The sequence below is a fragment of the Emydura macquarii genome, unplaced genomic scaffold (assembly GCF_026122565.2).
Source record: "Emydura macquarii macquarii isolate MOO-44397 ecotype Brisbane River unplaced genomic scaffold, CSIRO-AGI_Emac_v2 contig_2897, whole genome shotgun sequence".
In the NCBI taxonomy this organism is placed as follows: domain Eukaryota; kingdom Metazoa; phylum Chordata; order Testudines; family Chelidae; genus Emydura; species Emydura macquarii.
The window spans coordinates 22545929-22564578 of NW_027133034.1; the positions used below are offsets into that span (position 1 = coordinate 22545929).

An 18650-nucleotide genomic window follows, 5' to 3' on the forward strand; every position below is an offset into this window, starting at 1 on the left:
TCCAAAATGCTGAAGTGACTTAGCCTAAACCCCATTTTCAAAATTACTTTGGTCATTTCATGCAATTCATTCATTCAAATTACTTAAGTCATTTTTGAAAATGGGATTTGGGCTCCAAAAATCACATAAGCACTTTTGAAAATTTTACTTCAAGGTCTGCTTTGAGAAATTGTCTTTAGGTTCAAGTTACTTTAGACTATATTAATTTAAGTTAAATGTTGCCACAAATCTATAAATAACATTTGCTACATTTTACACACTTGATAGTGTACATTCATAAAAGTGCAGTAGACCAATTCTATTCTAAAATAATACTGTATTCTTAATAAAAGAATTTAGATTTATTCAAAACTACCTAATTAACGTACTATCTTGCTATCCACTTCAAATGTGTGGTATGTTAAATAATGGTATGTAGACATTCATTTTTCCCCACAACAGTCTATTCAATATTTATAGTCATTTAAAGAAATAAATTAAAGACAATCACAAATAAAAATATGAATATTAAAACTAACTTTTTTAACTTAAGTTTTGCAATGTGTCTGGTGAGTCTGCGAATGGTAAGAACTCTGGCCTTCTTCACCTCTTTTCTCATCTTCACAACCTATTTGAAAGGGGGACAATATGTTAGAAAGCTACTTATCCTTGTGGACAGAAACTAACCAGTGTATCTGTTATGCCTTTATTAAATCAGTTTAAAAAAACAAAACACAAATATTTTGAGAACACAGTTCACTCCTTTGCTTAACAAAATCTTAGTTCAAATGAATTCAGATTCCTGTTAAACTTAAACTGCTTCCATAAACAGAGGAGGAAAACAAACCAACAGTCTAAAAATGCGTCTGAGGTCTGAACAGGAACAAGACATGAAAAAGCCAAGGTATTCCTAACCAGCCATGTTTTAATATTATTATTAGAGGCTAGCCTAGAATTTTGAACAGCTTACATTTATTTTTTGCTCATTCATTTTGTACTCCAACTCTCATTGAAAATGCACCTGTACTTCACGATATGGAACAAAACTGCCTTTAACTAACAATTTAAATGCTCTTTAGAAGGTCCCTAAAGCTAATACTTATTCATTCTTCAATAAGAGACCATCTGTCAAATGCCATTCTAAATTCTACAAGTAAAAACAAATGAAACCACATTGTTATATAATGACTTATTAAATTCAGCTTCATTTCCACCCACCAGAATTATACTTACAAGTTTTACATTTACAGACTTACATCAGTATATTAAACTTTATTTAATCCTACTTCGGTTTTATTTCTCCCCACACTACCCCACAACAAAACAAAACATTTTTTAAAATGTAGTGTAGATCAACAAATGGTAAATCCATAAAGTTAGCTAAGATTTTTTTGCCATGAAATTTCTCCAGGGCCAACCTTTTTTTTAGGTTAGTGTTTTCATAAAAGTAGAAGGTTTGAGGTGTAGAATGATAATAGCATCTCCTTGCTGACTGATGACCTTGCCATTTGCGTGTGCTAATATTGTAGAGAAATTTAAAGCTATTTATTTATCAATACATTTTCCAAATAAATTTTCTAAAACTTCCTTTTTTTAAATGATTTACCATCATCAAGGAGTAAAACAGTGTTAAGAAAGTGGAGAGAAAAAATGTAAGTCAGAATAAAGATTGAACTGCCTTTTTTAATTTGTGGAAAGTTTCTAGCAAAAACTGTAAAATTTACTCCTGGACTGAGAATTTGTACTGTATGCCAGGCTGCCATGCTCTTCTTGAAATTCCATAGAGAAATTTCTCTTTAAACACAAAAATAAAAACTCTGGGTACAATAACTACAGACAAAATAGTAAATACTTGCACGCTCCCCATACATATGCATGTGTTTTAAAATACTGATATACCTGGGGCATTCCCTGAATATTCCAACAGCTCGTGGCATCAGACATGCATCAAACTGAGACTGAATTAACCTTTCAGAAGTCTATGCAAGTTTTCTCCTGCCCAGTAAAGGGACGTCATGTATTAGCTGCAGGAGCATCAAGTGGTACAAATGAGGTACCCTACCTCCCCAGTGTGTTTATCACGTTCGATGTGATACAGGCTTTTTCCTCAGAGTATTAAATGGGGCAACATCCACAAGCATTGGGGTTCTACCACCTTGTCATCCATGGCAGCAACTTGGTCGTAGCCCCTACTCAGTGTAGGGTTCTCTCTCGGCTCGCAGATAAAAATTTGTGTCATGAGCCAAAGTTCCTTAAATCTGGCAATAGCAATCCCCTGGCTACCATTTCTGTCAGCAACCTGGATGAATGCCCTGTGGTTCTTGAAATCCCTTTCAGGGGGTTGCCTAGTTCCCCTAACTCAGCTAGTCCCACGATTCCAGGATCTTCCACAGGACTGGGTCAGCCACTGCATCCAATTTTCTTAGCTCATGGATAATTTCCCAAAGGTACTGCTTATCCCAGGATAGGACAATGTCAAGGGTAAAGCCATTGGGAGGACATCCATATGTCATCACACAGTTAACCACAATCATCTACGGAGGTAGGCCTTCACATCAGTGTGAATGCACTGTAGGAAGATAGGACCCCGGAGGAGACATTCTGCCCCAGGCAAGGGAGTCTGCACCAAGGTCTGGCTACATCCACAGTCCAACAGACCTTGTGAACTTCTGTCCCATTGATCCATAAAGGGACCATTACATTGGCAGGTCTTCTTTTCCGTACTCGGCTTTCTGCTGTCCATATCTTGACATGGTCACATTCCATATGGATGTATTCTCCTCTGCCTGGCCTTCACATCAGGTTGGGTCAGCTTCTTAGGCACAGGTTTCTCCTCCCCTCATCTCTGGGGGTTTCTCGGCAGCCATAACATTTTCCATCAGCTATGCCACCTCAATTAAAGACCCTGGATAGTCTCAGTATTCACTCAGGCCCCACTGGAGAGTATTCATACAAACTGCTTGACCAGCACTAATTTGGCCAGTTGAGCTCCAGTCCACACCTCCAGCCATAACCATCACCAGCAATGGTCTTTCAGATTTTGGACCACCATCAGTGGTTGGGCCAGATAAATTTCCATCTAGAAGCAACAGCAGAATCTCTCTTCACTGAGATCAAAAAAGTTCAAAATGGCAGTCTTAACCACCGTGTTATCCCTAAACCTGTTCATTTTCAGTTTAAACGGATTTTTACCAAAAAATTCTGGGTTTTACAAAAGTAGTATTAGGTTTTTTTTCTGATTTTCATCCTGCTTTTGTATCATTCAACTATATAAAAAAACCTTGTTTTATTAGGAAAATACAATACATTGCTTGAGATATATGTATTATGAGAATACATTTAGTCTGTGTGTATATGCAAAGCTGCCTGCTATAGTAAGGCTATGTATTAGTCTAGAAGATAAACACAATAAAGAAACAGGCACACACATGAATCTCACGCCTACCATGTACACATTTCAAGCTGTTAGAATGTAATGGTTTAAAAGATTTGAAACACTAAAATGGGCAGAAAAAAATCTGTATTAGAATACATTTCATTACACAAGGAAGTATTGAAAAGTTAAAAAAATAAAAATAGGAGAAAAAGATGAAGTTGAGTGTATGTGCTGGAAACGGTAGAGCATCGAAGTTCACATGCAGGCCAACTGGATTAAAGAACATTTGGAGAGGAAACAACATTTAAGACTAAAACAAGAAGGTGAAAATAGGCTAATAGCTCTAAGTCTACAGCAGTAAACTGTTTATACAATGAAAAGTTTTATTTGGGGATTAGAGGTGGCATTGTGTTTTGAATATTGTCTTAGTTTTGCAGCAAACCCACATTGAATTCTGTTCATCAAAGCATTAATCTACTGAATACTTTCTCCCCTGTCTTTCCATCCACCAAAGTAAACCCCAATAAATTATTAGTCGTTTGCACTGATTTTTAGCTGTTTTTGTTGTTCTAGTAATAAACACTGATAAATTGCCAGGAAAAAATAAAATAAAAACCAAAAACGAAGAGCCTAGTAATCCCATACTGCTACACAGGGTCAAGCCCTTGGTAAACTGCCTAGACCAGGTCAGTCAGTTAGGAGACCAGCAACAGGGCCCAATGTTCTGGAGGCCCTTGCGAGACCAATGCCACCCACTCAAAAGTGATCAAGAAAGCCTCAGGTCATCATCAGGCCCTATCTTAGTCAGTTTCAGAGCACCACACTGCCAGGAGTGGCTCATGACTGTGAGTGCTACCTCAGGGGAGGTACCCCAAACTGGTGCTATGCTCTATAATTAGCTTTCACAAACCCAGTAACACAGACAGTGTTGCCACCCAGTGTTTGCCACCCAGGCAAATTTGATTTAGTGATAACTGGTCATTTATACCAAAGATCAGAAAATATTCAGGTTACTTCCAGTTTCAAAGGACCAGTCACATACCTCAGATCAATTTGTTTCTCAGATCTCACACCAAAGACAACACTTGTAACCAATCCTGTAATAAACTAACTAAAGATCTATTAACTAGGAAAAAAACTAGAATTATTTACAGGTTAAAGCAAACAAGCGTATGCACACAAATGAGTTACCACCTATGGTTCCTAAAGATGACAGATATGTAGTGATCTGTCAATTCAAAATGTCTTTCAGGGTGAACTCTGGGCTAACCCCTGGGGATATCTGCCTTAGTTTAGTGTCTCTAGCCCTATAAGAATTCAAATAGCAGGGAGATGAAAATTTTCTTGTGATCCTGTTTTATCTTTTACATTTAAGCCTTCCAGTCCAAGACACGAGCTCCCTCGCACATAACAATTCCAAGGTGTGATAGGGCTAATCACCAACATTTGTATCACAATATTCCTTAATAGCCCGTTTAACCTTGACAGGTCTCCTGAACAGGCAAAGAGGATGATTCCCATGCCTGGGTTCACAAGTTCAGAGCAAAAATTTACAAAGCTATCAAGCAAAATTTACATATTTCCTTATAGCATGGAATACAAACATTACAAGTGAGATTATGAAATGCTCATAAGGCCTGGTCTACTCTACAGAGTTATGTTGACGTAAGGCATCTTATGATGACCTAATTATGTCCATGTCCACACTACAACCTTGCTCCCACAGATGTAAGTGCCCTACTACACAGACATAACCACCTCCACAAGAGGCGTAGGGCTCACACTGGTGTAGTTAGTGTGACGCAGTGTCTGTGTAGACACTGCGGGTTACTTACATCGGCTGTTGGCTGTCATTCTTGTCAGTTTCACAGCTCCATGTCATTTTCATGGGTTCTCCGGGGAGCTGTGTGCAGAGCTGAGAACCCAGGCTCTGTGCCCCCAACACTGCCCCACTTAATTCTGCTGTGGCTGTAATAGGTCGGCTTAAGTTTTTAGTGTAGACGTGCCCTAACCTGCTGTATGCATTAGTGTCTGAATACAAAACACATTCTTATAAAAGAAGATTGTCACATGAGTTTGTCACTGCACAGCTGATGCCTATGGACTTGGCAAGAGCTGGCACCTGATTTATCCGCATCACAATTAGTACTGATGGAAGCAGTGGCCCTAGACTCTCAGCCCCAGCCATCAAATCCCTGGCTGCCCAGGCCGGATGTAGCCCCATCAATAGCTGTTGTAGCAGGTTTTGTTGCAGGTCTTTTTGTATGTAAATATTAAATGTTAGGTGTGACTATCTAACAAACAGTTTAAAAAAAGAGTAAAGCTTATTTGTGTTCTGATTAAAGTATAAATGATAAAAAGCGTCAAATATTTCAGCTGGGCTTCTATTTGCTCTGTGTCTACTCCACTCACTAGACTCAGAATGTTAAGCACATTTTTAGAGATCATAATTCATTTAAATTTAATATTAGCAGTTCTAATTCAGGAACATCTGTACATCACTCCATATACTGAGTGAACTAGACTCTTAAAAGGTTTACCGCAAAGTAAAAGAGTGTTTGCACGTTGAAACCAACTGGTCATGAATGTGAAGTCTGGGCAGGCTACAATAATTTACTATTCTGACATTTTTCATGCTGGTAAACATCCTTCTTCCAACAACTGTACAAACAGGAAGTCTGTCTTTAAAAAGTTTGTTGTAAAAATCACACTTTTTCAAAATGAGCATTGAAAACAAACTTTAAACTACCAATGTGATAGATAATAATTGCTTAGGGTATCTTCTTCTTGCCCCTAAAAAGGAAAAATGTGCTAAAGAGGACTTGGCGTAATTAAATAACTACAGAGAAAACTATTTCCTTGGAGTTCGTGACATTGCACATCTAGCTCTGTTTTGACAACTGCAGTTTGTACAGTTGAATACACATTGGAAAACATTTAAGCTCAACATCATTTAGAAATCCTAAACTAAAGAGAAAAACTGAGTATGTCTCATTTCATAGGAATCTTTAATAGCTGTTCTTTACCATTGGAGAAAAAAGAATCCACACGCTATAATAAAAAACCCCGAAGCTTATTCTTTGAATAAGGCATACACTAATTTAAAAAGCACAGCTAGTCATTATATGCCCAAACATAAACATTTAGCTTCCTTTCCAACCTGCTTTGTAATGTACTTTTCTAGGAACACACAGTGCAGATGCAGCATATTTTTAGGGACCAACTGAGCCAAAAAAATCAATTTCTTCAGCTGCCAGTCAATTAAAGCTCTGTAGCTGGATAATAGCATGACAGCAGGAACAAGGAGAGGTATCCACCCTCTAGCAGGCATAGACTGTCAAATTAGGTAATCTCTGGCCATTTATTTCCCAGCAGATAGTATGTGTGAAATGGGCTCTTAGAAGTCTCCCTAAATTATTCCCATGAATATGACCAGCTTTTCAAGCAGGGACTGTCTTTTTGTTCTGTTTGTACAGTGCCTAGCACAATGGGGTCCTCATTGGTATAAATAATAAATGATGATAATATTCAGTGAGTTCTGAAATCCAAAAATGGTATAGGTGGTTCTTCCTTGACTGACTACTCAGTTGGGAAAGATTTTTTTTTTTTAAATAGGGGCTATAGCTAAGCAGGACTGTGCTGTTACAGAAGGTCAAGTGGTAAAGGAAGTGGAAGCCCTTTGCAACAAAACCTCTAAAATGACTGGTGTATGAGGTAGGCCTATGACCATGTATCAGAGCTTCCCAGATTAGTAGTCTCTGAAACTTGGTGATGGAGGAGTTCCCTCCACACAGATATAAAAAAAAAAAAAAAAAAAATCAGAAGAAACTAATTATAGCCCCAAGGCAGACCTCAAACCAAATAATTTTTCTTTCAATAACAGAACTGGAAAATTACATTCCAGGGTGGCTAGAAGTCCACAGACTATGTTGCTACAAGTGGAAAGAATGACCAAGAATTATTTGCAACGCTGAATAGGAATGATGGAGCTCTTCTTCCTGAAAGATAGCTATGCCATTCACTGCAGAGTAGCATTGTCTAGTTGGCTTAGATATATAAAACTAAACCTTGAGAAGTCATTGTGGAAAGAAAACCAGTTTAAGTGTTTTTAAAAACAAATGTGTAATAAACACTAGAGTAGCAAAAGATATGTCAACACATTTAATAAGTCATCCCTAGGAATCTTGCCAGAAATAATGCATAAAACTCTGTGCTGTGTCTCTTGGAGATACAAGCACAGAACTCACAAACCCGGAGGAGGAGAGAGCTATGGTGGCTTCAAGCCATCTTTCCACCTTCTTGATTTTGGGCTATTCCACAGGCAGGAGAGGCCCCTGGCATAATTTAATAAGAGATCAGACTATATGGTCACAGTAATGCCTTCTGGCCGAGCCGTATTGCGCCGCCGCCGGAAGTGCCCGCCCACGCACCCTCCGGGAACTCTGCCGCTGAAAAGGGGCAAATGGCGGAAGGGTTTCGGCGGTGGGCATTGTTCCCAACCCGCCGCCGCTGAAAGCCCCCCCCCGAAACACCGCCGCTGCAAACCCCCCCCTTTCCCCCCCCCCAAGTGGTACTTGGGAAAAAAAGTTTGAGAACCGCTGCTATAGACTATGAAATTTAGACTCCCAGTGCTGTCTAAATTACAGCAGCTTCCTGCGTTGCTCCATGGGTTGCAAAGCTAACTGGAATCTCTGCAATACTGCATGCTGAGGCCCTGCCCTTGACATACTCCCTATGCCATATCTTGCCAGGGTGTCTTAGAAGCTAGCCCCATGACTGTTCCCGCTAAAACCTGACTTTTAGGGCCCTTTACACTGCTCCAGACCTTTTACCCAACATAAAGGGGCTGAACAACAGCGAGGATCTCACCCAATATGTATCAATTACAAGTAAACTAAGCATTTATATATGTAAACTTTACAGTATATTTATTCACAACTTAAAGATTTGGATTCCTGATAACAGATTAATCAGAGTTCTATATTTTGTAGGGCTGTCAGTCGCAGTTAACTTAAGTGATTAATTGCAGTTTTAATCACACTGTTAAACAATAAAAGAATACCAATTTCAATTTATTATATTTTTGGATTTTTTCTACATATTCAAATATATTGATTTCAATTACAACACAGAATACAGCATGTACAGCGCTCACTTTATATTATTTTTCATTTTGTTTAACAGTGCAATTAATTGCAATTATTTTTTTAATCATTTGAGGGCCCTAATATTTTGCATTTAAACAAATCTTGAAAATACATGCAAGTAGGTCACATTCATATATAAAATAATCATAGCAGTTTGCACTTCTAGAGCGTATTCCATTAGAAAATAGTAAAGCACTTAAACACTTATGAACCAATTCTGAACACCACAGTGAGGCAGATAAATATCCCTAATTTCGCAGATGGAAGACTAGGTGAGGTATAAAAAGTTATGGTCTCTCAGAAATTCTATGGAACAGATGGATAAAATTCACATCACTGGACTCCTAGACATATGTTTAAATCACGGGAGCATACTTCCTTTCTACGGAAAGACACACAAAGAGGAAACACTGAAAAAGAAGAGATTTGCAAAGTAACAAAATTGACTTTAGGTTTAATTTGCATTTGCAATAATTATAAAGAATAATTACATAATCAGTACAGTAAGTTTAATCACCACTCTGCGTAGCTTTATTATACTAATAAGTTAAAATGATCAAAACATCTCCATAGTTATGATCCCAGCCTGGGAAAATCTGTTCTGTAGCGTCATTATTGGATAATGGAACTCTAAAAGAGAATGTGAAATGTATGACATGTTCACTTGCATGCCGGCACTAGGAATGCTTTCCCACATTTAGCAGTTTCTCAGCAGTGCTGGGTGCCCAAACTGTGTGGGGGGAAAAATACACAGTTCAGTCTTGCTTTGGTTCTCCAAGTTTTCTTCCAATGTGCTTTTGGGAAGCAAAATTGGTTATCTTCCATTTTCAGTTTCCATACTATTATTCCAATCATATAGTCAGCTTTTACCTATACTGGGTTAACTTGCTCTACAAGTTAGATGAAACTGGCTAAAACACTTGCCTGCCTTTACCAGGTTGCTAAAACAGTTTCAACTGATAAAACTGTGGGATCTAGCTTTATTGTATACAATATTTTTGCAGAACAAGAAAATGTACTATGCTTAATTACATTCTAATCCTAAACAGAATACTTTTCAGCTCTCTGCCATTTCAGTGGTCAGAGATCAACATGGAAAAACATAAATAACTCTAAGTATATTGGGTAGTGTCAGTGTCTGCAGCCATCCCTCCCTGTCAGTCTCAGAGGGAGGTCATTCCCCCTTGCTTCCACATATCTATAAAGGCAAGGCTTAATGGGGAGTTAGCAGTCTCTGGGGTTTTGGCCCTCTGGGCAAGGCCAAGTAGTAAGCAGTCTTTTGCCTGGCCTCCTGGTTCAGGCAGACAGGGGACAAATGCAGGCCTCCTGACCTAAGGTGGGCAGCTGCAGAGGGTAGGGGAGACCTGGTCCCACCCTAGTGTCCTAACAGTGGTGAATGGCTGTGCCTGTGGGTCACCGGGGGTCTTGCCGAAACACGCAGACCAGGATTCTTGCAACACAACCGGACTATTGTTTGGTATTCCTGGGCTGCTTCCTACTACCCCTTAGCAGTGTACCTCTATCTCGTGGGGTTCCTCGGTCTCCTCAGGACACACGGATAGCGGTAGTCCCAGTAACTCCTCTGTGGTCTCCCCCCCCTCACCCCCAAATCGCCACACCCGGCAACTCTTCCAAGTCCTCAGTGCTGCAGAACTCAATATCGGGTGTAGGGTTCAGCAGTGGGCAAGAGGGGTCTGTCTCCTTCTCTGGCTCTCACACAACTGAGCTGCAGGGCCTGCCTTTTAAACTTCCAGTTCTGCCCTTCTGCTTCTGGGAGGGTGGGCATCGCTTGCTTGGCTCCACCCAGGAGGCAGTGGAGAATGGTTCCTCTCCATCGGTGTCAGAGGGAGGCCATGCTCCCTCACTACAGGTAGCTATGGGAGTACTCACATGCTTAAAATTAAAGCATATGCTGAAGTATTTTGCTGAATCAAGGACTCAGTGGTTGAAGTCTATAAAACGGATAAAGACGCCCCTTCCCCTCTCCTTCTACTACACACCCTATGTTCCATCCACACACAACTCCCATCATCACACACACCTCTTGTTTACTGTCCAAAGTCCGTAGGAGGGGAGCTCCATTTTGGTGAGCCTCATAAGATCTGTTAGGACAAGTCTTCCCGCCTTTTGACTGTATTACCCCCCACCCAATTTAAATTCCTAAACAAACACTGTTAGAGATAAAGTTGAAAAGCATATTTCAGTAGAGTTCACCATACTCTATCCCAATCAAAAGTTACTTTCTTTACCAAAAACATAAATAATAAAAAAAATCTACAACTTCCAAGAAAATTCAAATATTAAACCCAGGAACAAACAAGGGATTTAGCCACTTCTCTGCCATGTAAGCCTTCACTTCTATCACTCTAACTCACATTGCCATCTGAAATTTGCACTAAATACTGTGTAGAAGTCAGACAGTTGAGATTCTTCTTTTTCCTTCACTCATTGTGGGAGTTATATATTTTTACCATCTTACTCAAAGCCTTTATCATTATCAAAGCCTATTTTCATTACTGTGAGCAAGCATAATGGGAGAGGAGGAGAATTCTTTAGACTCAGTGCATTATGTGTTGTCCCTAGGCCTACTAATTTCTTCTGATACGCACAAAATATACACAGCTCCTCAGAGTTTCAACAACTTTTCCCTGAAGTAGAAGCAGAGTTATTAAACTTGCTCTTTGTGGTTGGGTCTGAGGATTCTGATGTTACTTACTATTAAATACTTTCATCTTGGTTAACGTGACTGAACTTAGTGATGTGCTTATCAAAAGTGGCCTCTGCTCAAAACTGCTACACCTTCCAATTTAACTGGACAAGCAGCATTTACTTTTACACAACATGATGCAAAATAAATGCATGACAGAAGAGAAGAAAGTGTCACTGCATGCAGCACACATTCTTTCCTATTTCTTTCTTGTTACTTGAGAAATTTCCTGCACAATTAAAACAAAGTTGGCAATTTCCACAAAAGCTGCTTTGCAGGTTTCTTGATGAGAAGTGGGGAATTGCTGCGTGAAGGGACCAAAAGATCCTTTGCTTCCACTTGCCTGGCTGATACCAGAAAAAAAAAATAGCTCCACATATGCATTAATGATAACTGAATCCCAGATATAGGTACAAAAAGAAATTGTGCCTACATAAAATTCAAATTAATATAGAAGGCCACTCCTTAGAGATTTATCCTCACTCTTTCCTCCCCTTGGGTCCTTTGTTTTTTTTAAACCCACAAACTCCAAGGACTTCAAATGTGGTGGAAATGTACTCAAAGGAATATTACATTAGAATAAAATGTTATACTTGGCTACATTTGTGCCTTGGTTTAAAGTTTGTAAAGGGAGCATATCTCCAAATTAAGCTAACATTCAGCCAATTTTTCTTTTTAAGCTAGGAGAGTATGACTAAAGATTTGGGAGATGTAACAAGAAAGGTACATGTCTATATTTTGAAGTACAGTGTCAGCGGATAGTTTAAAATGCATTCTGCAACACTTAACAATGCAGTTGCTAAAGGGACAAAAATAAGCAAAGCTCACATATTTTCCCAAGACTGGCTTGGTGTATTCTGTTCTAAAATATTAAAATACTAGATAATCTGGGTAAGATTCCAAAAAGACATTATAAAATCAAAGCTTTTTATTCCGTTGATGTGTACAAGCAGCAGCTAATTTTGCATACAAGAATCATATTTAAATCATTCATGTCTAGGAATAAGACCGTCACAGAGGTCATGGACATCACAGAATCAGTGATATCCGTGACCTCAGTGAAAAAAAAAACCCTTTTCAGCTTCCACCCCGTGACCTTGGGCCACAGGGCAGAAGCTGTCAGCTTCTGGGGACTGCGGAGCTCAGGGGGCAGCGCTCAGTGGCTGTGGGGATCCCCCGCTCCAAGCCCCTCGACTGATGGCAGGGATTCCACAGCAGAGCCGGGGCGGGTGGCAGGGACCCCGCGGATTGGAGACGGGACTGGCGGACCACGGAACCCTGAGCGACCATGGGGGAACCCCGGAGCCTGAAGCCCCAAGTTGGGGCAGGTAGCTGCCCCACAGCTCCAAGCCGCAGGCAGTAGGGGGACCTCGGAGGTCAGGGGTCCTTCTGCTGTCCATGGCAGTTCTGAGCTCCAGGGTCCCTCTACTGCCAGCGGTGGCTCTGAGTTCTGGGGTCCCTGACAGCTGTGGGGAGACCACGCAGATCCCAGTTTTGGCAGGGGAGAACCCTGCAACCCCAAGCCATGGCAAGGGACCCCAGCCTGGACTCCCCAGCTCCAGTCACTGCACCTGCAACCCCCTCCCTCCACCTCCCAGCTGTGCCTCCTCCTCTTTCCCGGGCAACTTCTAGCTGCCGCCCTGTTATTTTTAGTGAAAGTCACAGACAGGTCATGGCTTCCATGAATTTGTGTGTACTGCCCATGACCTGTCCGTGACTTTTAGTAAAAATAACCATGACAAAATCTTAACCTTACTCATGTCCTAATTTATGTTTAAACTTCTAGTTACTGAAGAAATGTACTTGTACATTTGGTTTCTGCATCTCAAATGTATCAGCCCAAAAACTGATAGACATTTCATTTTCCCTTGAGCAGTCTGAAGCAAACACAACATCTCACTTAGGGTTTGATCCTATAAGGTGCTGAGCGCTACAGCCCTAATTCAGTAACACATTTCAGCCCAGGATATAGCTCTTAATCAGATAATATTGGACTACAATTTGGAGTCCTTTCGTTAATTTCTAGTTGACTCCACTCAGAGTTCTACCTATGGTTTTCATACCTGTGAAGCTAAATATATCCGGGAACCACTGTACTCCTGGCTAACAGATTTAGCATCTACTCTTATAATGAGAAAAAAAAGACACCCCCTTAAGGGTGTAACCTGGACTTGCTCTACTAGTCCCATGAGATCTTGAAAGACATTTTTCATACCAAACACAAACCTGATCACATTTTACTGTTTTCATCACACGCGCTTGTGGGTCCTCTTATTTTGTAACCTCTCTTTCCTCCTGTTCCTCATTATTTCTCTTTCCTCTGTGTCACAATCTTCTTTTCTTTATTTTTCCTCAGTTTTCATTTCATACAGGCCAATAAAGGTTTTAAATTAAAAATGTACCACTGCATTCCAGTACAGTGTAATACAAGGTGACATTTTTCTTCATTTACTTTCTACTTCTTCCCCAAAAATAAACACAATCCTTGAACTAAACTGAAACTTTAAGTGTTACCCTCATAAGATTCCCACCTATTATTTGCTCATATTAGACTAATTCTCTTTGTAAAGATATTGTACATCTGTTCTTTCTGCAATAACTTTGCTACTAATTATTGCTAATAATAAGTGTCATGACTTTCAAATAAAAAATTGCAAGGTTCTGAAAGGCTTTAAAGGGGAACTTTACACTTAGGAAGAGAAGATGCCCAGCTTCCCAACAGTTCCCACCATTTATTTCTAGCTGTGAAGGTATCTATGATATTGGACTTTAAGATCATGACTTTATGTATAAAGAACTATTTTGGTTCATTTTTGGAGATGCTTTTAACGTTATCCTTTTTTTCTTGCTATGAGCACTGCACACTTGTACTACTCATGATAATTATGGCCCAATATTACAGATGAAGGGATACAAGTAGTAACTCCCATGATGTTTTTTAAACCCTAAATTAATTTTCTGTAGTAGATATAAAATCATAGGACTGGAAGGGACCTCACAAGGTCATTTAGTCACATCCCCTGCACTTATGGCACAACCAAGCATTACCTTGACCATCCCTGATAGGTGCTAGTCCAACCTGCTCTTAAAAATCCCTAACAACGGATTCTACAACCTCCCTATGCAATTTATTCCAGTGCTTAACTATCCTGACAGTTAGGAAATTTTTCCTAATGTATAACCTAAACCGTGTAACAACCTTTTGTGTACTTCAAAATGGTTATCATGTCCCCTTCTCTGTCTCCTCAGACTAAACAAACCCCATTTTTTGGTTTAATTATTTTTGTTGCTCTTTGGACTTTCTCCAATTTGTCCACATCTTTCCTGAAGTGTGATGTCCAAAACTGTACCGAATACTCCAGTTGAGGTCTAATCAGAATGGAGTAGACCAGAATTACTTCTCATGTCTTGCTTATACCACTCCTGCTAATACATCCCAGAATTATGTTTGCTTTCTCCTTCCCCTCCCGGCAATAGTGTTACACTGTTAACTCAGATTTAGCTTGTGATCAACTATGACCCCCAGATCCCTTTCTACAGTTCTCTTTCCTAGGGAGTCATTTCCCATTTTGTGTGTGCGCAACTGATTGTTCCTTCCTAAGTGGAATACTTTGCATTTGTCCTTATAGAATTTCATCCTATTTACTTCAGACCTTTTCTCCAGTTTGTCCAGATCATTTTGAATTTTAATCCTATCCTCCAAAACACTTGCAACCCCACCCAGCTTGGTATCGTCCACAAACTTTTAAGTATACTCTTTATGCCATTATCTAAATCATTAATGCAGATACCAAACAGAACTGGACCCAGAACTGATCCTAATTTGTTTATGAGACGGTCATGCGAGACAGTATCAGAAGGCTTACTAAAGTCAAGATATACCCCATCTACAGCTTCCCCCCATCCACAAGGCTTGTTACCCTGTCAAAGAAAGCTATTAGGTTGGTTTGACATGATTTGTTCTTGACAAATCCATGCCAACTGTTACTTATATATGGTACATACAGATGCACTCATTTGAGAGCATCTGAACAACAAATAAGTATTGCAAATATTCTAAATGCATGCTGATAAAATCTTTCTGCCACACTACACCTTCCAATATTCCTACAAATATACTCAGAAAGGGAGAGTGTCATATAGCCATATTTGGCAAGAAAAAGGATAATATAACAAATGTGGTCATATACAATATGTTGCTTAATATGGTTAATTCTGTAGAATATGTACCTAGACAAAGTAATTGAAATGTTTTATTTTAAATGACCCCAAATATCAATGAATCTAGGATCCTTGTAACTAAAAGATCAAACAATTTTTCTCTTAACAAAAAAGAGAGAGGGAAAGGCAGTACAATATGGCACAGTACTTCAGGAGCAGGGGAAAGGTGCAGGATGCAGATTTATATGTTGGAAACCACAAGAGTTGCACCAGAAATCATGACTCCAAGGTCTATGCATATTTTGTGTACCCTACCTCTTCATTTCCTCACCATAACCAGCACTTAGGTGGAAGTGAAATATAGGAAAAAATGTTATATATTTCCCCTCAATTTCTTCCTTACCATATACAGAGCATTTAATTTAATTGTGTGACATGTGCCCTGGATAGTTTGTTGCATGAACACTCAGATATTTGGGTATGTCTACACTGGAGCTGGAAAGTATAAATTCCATCTCAACGAAACATACTTGAGCTAGCTCCAATTGAGCTAGAGCACTAAAAATAAAGTGTAGCTGCAGCAGTACAAGGGGCGAGCTGCCCCAAATGCATACCTGTGGTCTTGGACGGGATTGTACTCAGGGCAGCTAACCTTTCTTGCCACGCATGCTGCCACAGCTACACTTCTATTTTTAGCATGCTATCTCAGTCAAAGCTAACAAAGGTATGTCTGTTCAAGCTGAAATTTACACCTTCCAGCTCTAGTGCAGATACACCTTTGATCAGAGATTTTCTCGGTTTTTGATGCTATGGTATTGTGGTGTCTACCTTGTGACCCGCAAGAGTTACTGCATAAGAAAATTTGTATTTGATTACAAATGGAAAATGTCTTCCTTGTATGGCACCCTGTGTTTTTTAAATGTATATGTTTGAATTAATCCAGCTGCTATGTGGAAGAGATAAGAGGCACTGCATCCCCCAGGACTTCCCCAAAGCAACAGGAGCTACTCAAATGTGAGTTGGAAGGGCTCCAAGCAGCTGCTGAGAAGCTCCTCTGTTGATGATCTGATGCAATGCCAGAATGAAGACTGTAGTTCAGACTTACACACTTTTTGCTTCCTTTGTGGGCTCTGTAAGCTCCTGAAAGAACAGAAGCTTGACTGGCTCTGCCCAAGCCCACAAAAGTGCCTAACCAAGGATGATTCCACTCCTGTACACAGGCCAGTTGAGAATCAGCTGCTAGTTGAATCCTCTGCCCCAGCAAAAGAGCCTGCCCTAATTCGTGCAAGTCATCTAATCCACATGCCCTTGTGCGAGAGCTGTACGGCGGGAGTTATATGAGCAAATATAGCAGCTCTACATCTGCTGAGAATCCACCCCATGATGGAGGAATTCCTAGACGGTAGCTAGGTGTGGTTTCTGCTCCCTTAGCACCACAGTGGTGCAAAGGGAAAGGAACAAGGCAGTGAATCTGCTCCAAAATATCAACTGTTCCTCCTTGACCTTTTTGAAATAATGTATTTGGCCCCTAAGTTCCAAAGATTGAACACCACTGCTATAACAGGAACAGAAAATTACTAAATAAGAAAACTATGTTCATATAATTTTAATCCACAAATGGAAATTCTGAGTTATGTATGAAATGCCACGCTAACAGTCTTCGTTATTTTGTTTTTAAGGTAAAAGCATATATTTAACACTGACAGTTTCAAAATCTTTGCAATACTGTGGGGGGGGGGGAGGGGAGGGGGGGAAGAGGGAAGAAGAGAAGGGAAAACAAGCTAAACAATGTTTCAGGCCTAATCATTGCTTTTGTTGATTTATGGAACACCAAACAAATGCTGGTTTAGTTTTAGGTACTTAAAAATTAACTTCCAATACAAAGTTACCATGGCAACATAGTTTTCCAAATGTTCATTTTTGGCACTATTTGGCAATGGATAGTTTTCAACTTCAACACACCTGCAATTAGTCACTTAATATCCATAATTAACAGGTCATAACCTTTTGAGTGAATCACGCAAGTGAAAGCTTTTAGAAGTAAATCAAGATCTAATGATTTTAGATTCTTAGAATTAAGCTACTACGTACCAATTTTTTAGTCCTTTTTTGTGTGCGCACCTCGGTTTTAAATTCACTGACTACAGCACATACTTTTCTAATCTTGACGTTGTAGAAAGTATCTGGAGAAAACCTGATGTTAAGATCATTTGAAAGTAAGTATATATGAAACTATCATCAATACGTATTTAAGTAGGTTTATATGAAAAGAGGACTAAGTAGGTAACCCTCAGCACAGCCTTATGGGACTGTGAACTCAGGATCTTCACATTCACATCTGCAGCATCCACATGGGGGAGTGACAGCATGGTACTTCGGTGTGCACTGCTATTCACACCCTCTTAGTCAGTATAGAGATGGCCTCAGTTTTAGCAGGGTTTGAAATGAGCTCCTTTCTTTGAGACTAGGGAGATCAACTCAGCGGCAAGGCTAGGGCTCTTAAAACCAGTGAAAGCACCAGCTCACTGTGCATGATGTAACTGAAGATTACATCAAATTAAGCAAACTTAGTATCTATCAGTTCTAGGTTGCAGGGAAAGTGGCAGCTAAGCAGCCAGTTGGCCCTTCAGTTCAAGGAAAGGATTAGTGCAAATTATGGGCCAAGTCGCCTAGCCCAGGCCTCCTCACCACAGGCAAGTGTTTGATGTCTCAGTTCCAATGATGCCCTGAAGATGGGAGACAAAAACAGCTGCTTTCCCATGCTATTTTTTAGACTGAAAAGGTGGACCACATCTACCTGGATATTTCTTCTCCTCGGTATCCAAAAGAAATATTTGCTCCCAGTCTCCACTCTCTCACAGGGACTGCATCTTGCTCTGAAGCAGATATTGAAGTGTTGTGCAAGTATTCAAACTGTTAGGATACGGAGTCAAGATGGACATTTCTCCCCAAGTGTAGTGGGTGTACTTTCTGAGTGCTGTAGATGTCAGGGGTAAAAACTTAAGGTAAGACCTTTGTCAACCAGTGACTGGAAGGACGAGAAGCAAGAATGAAGCTGGAAATGTGTTTGTACTAAATGAGGATTAATAAGCCTAATGCTTTTACATAAAACTATTTGAGTTATAGTGAATAAAAACTATATGATCAGTTTTCAAAAATTGAAAAAAACCTGCCATTTGTTCAAAAACTCATAACTCAAACATGGCTTTTCTGGGCAGAGACTACACAAATTTGATGCAGAAAGTTTTTTTTGTTTTGTTTTAAAAAGGTACCAAATGAA

At 39.8% G+C, this 18650-nt stretch overlaps 1 protein-coding gene across 1 annotated transcript in view; it reads right to left on the reverse strand.

The window, feature by feature from the left end:
• Window positions 1-18650, reverse strand: part of SRFBP1 (serum response factor binding protein 1) — a 118438-nt gene that overhangs the window by 79707 nt on the left and 20081 nt on the right. The window contains exon 2 of the mRNA XM_067568800.1: window positions 519-607. Coding sequence (XP_067424901.1) covers window positions 519-607 — 89 coding nt within the window. The remainder of the gene's footprint in view (window positions 1-518; window positions 608-18650) is intronic.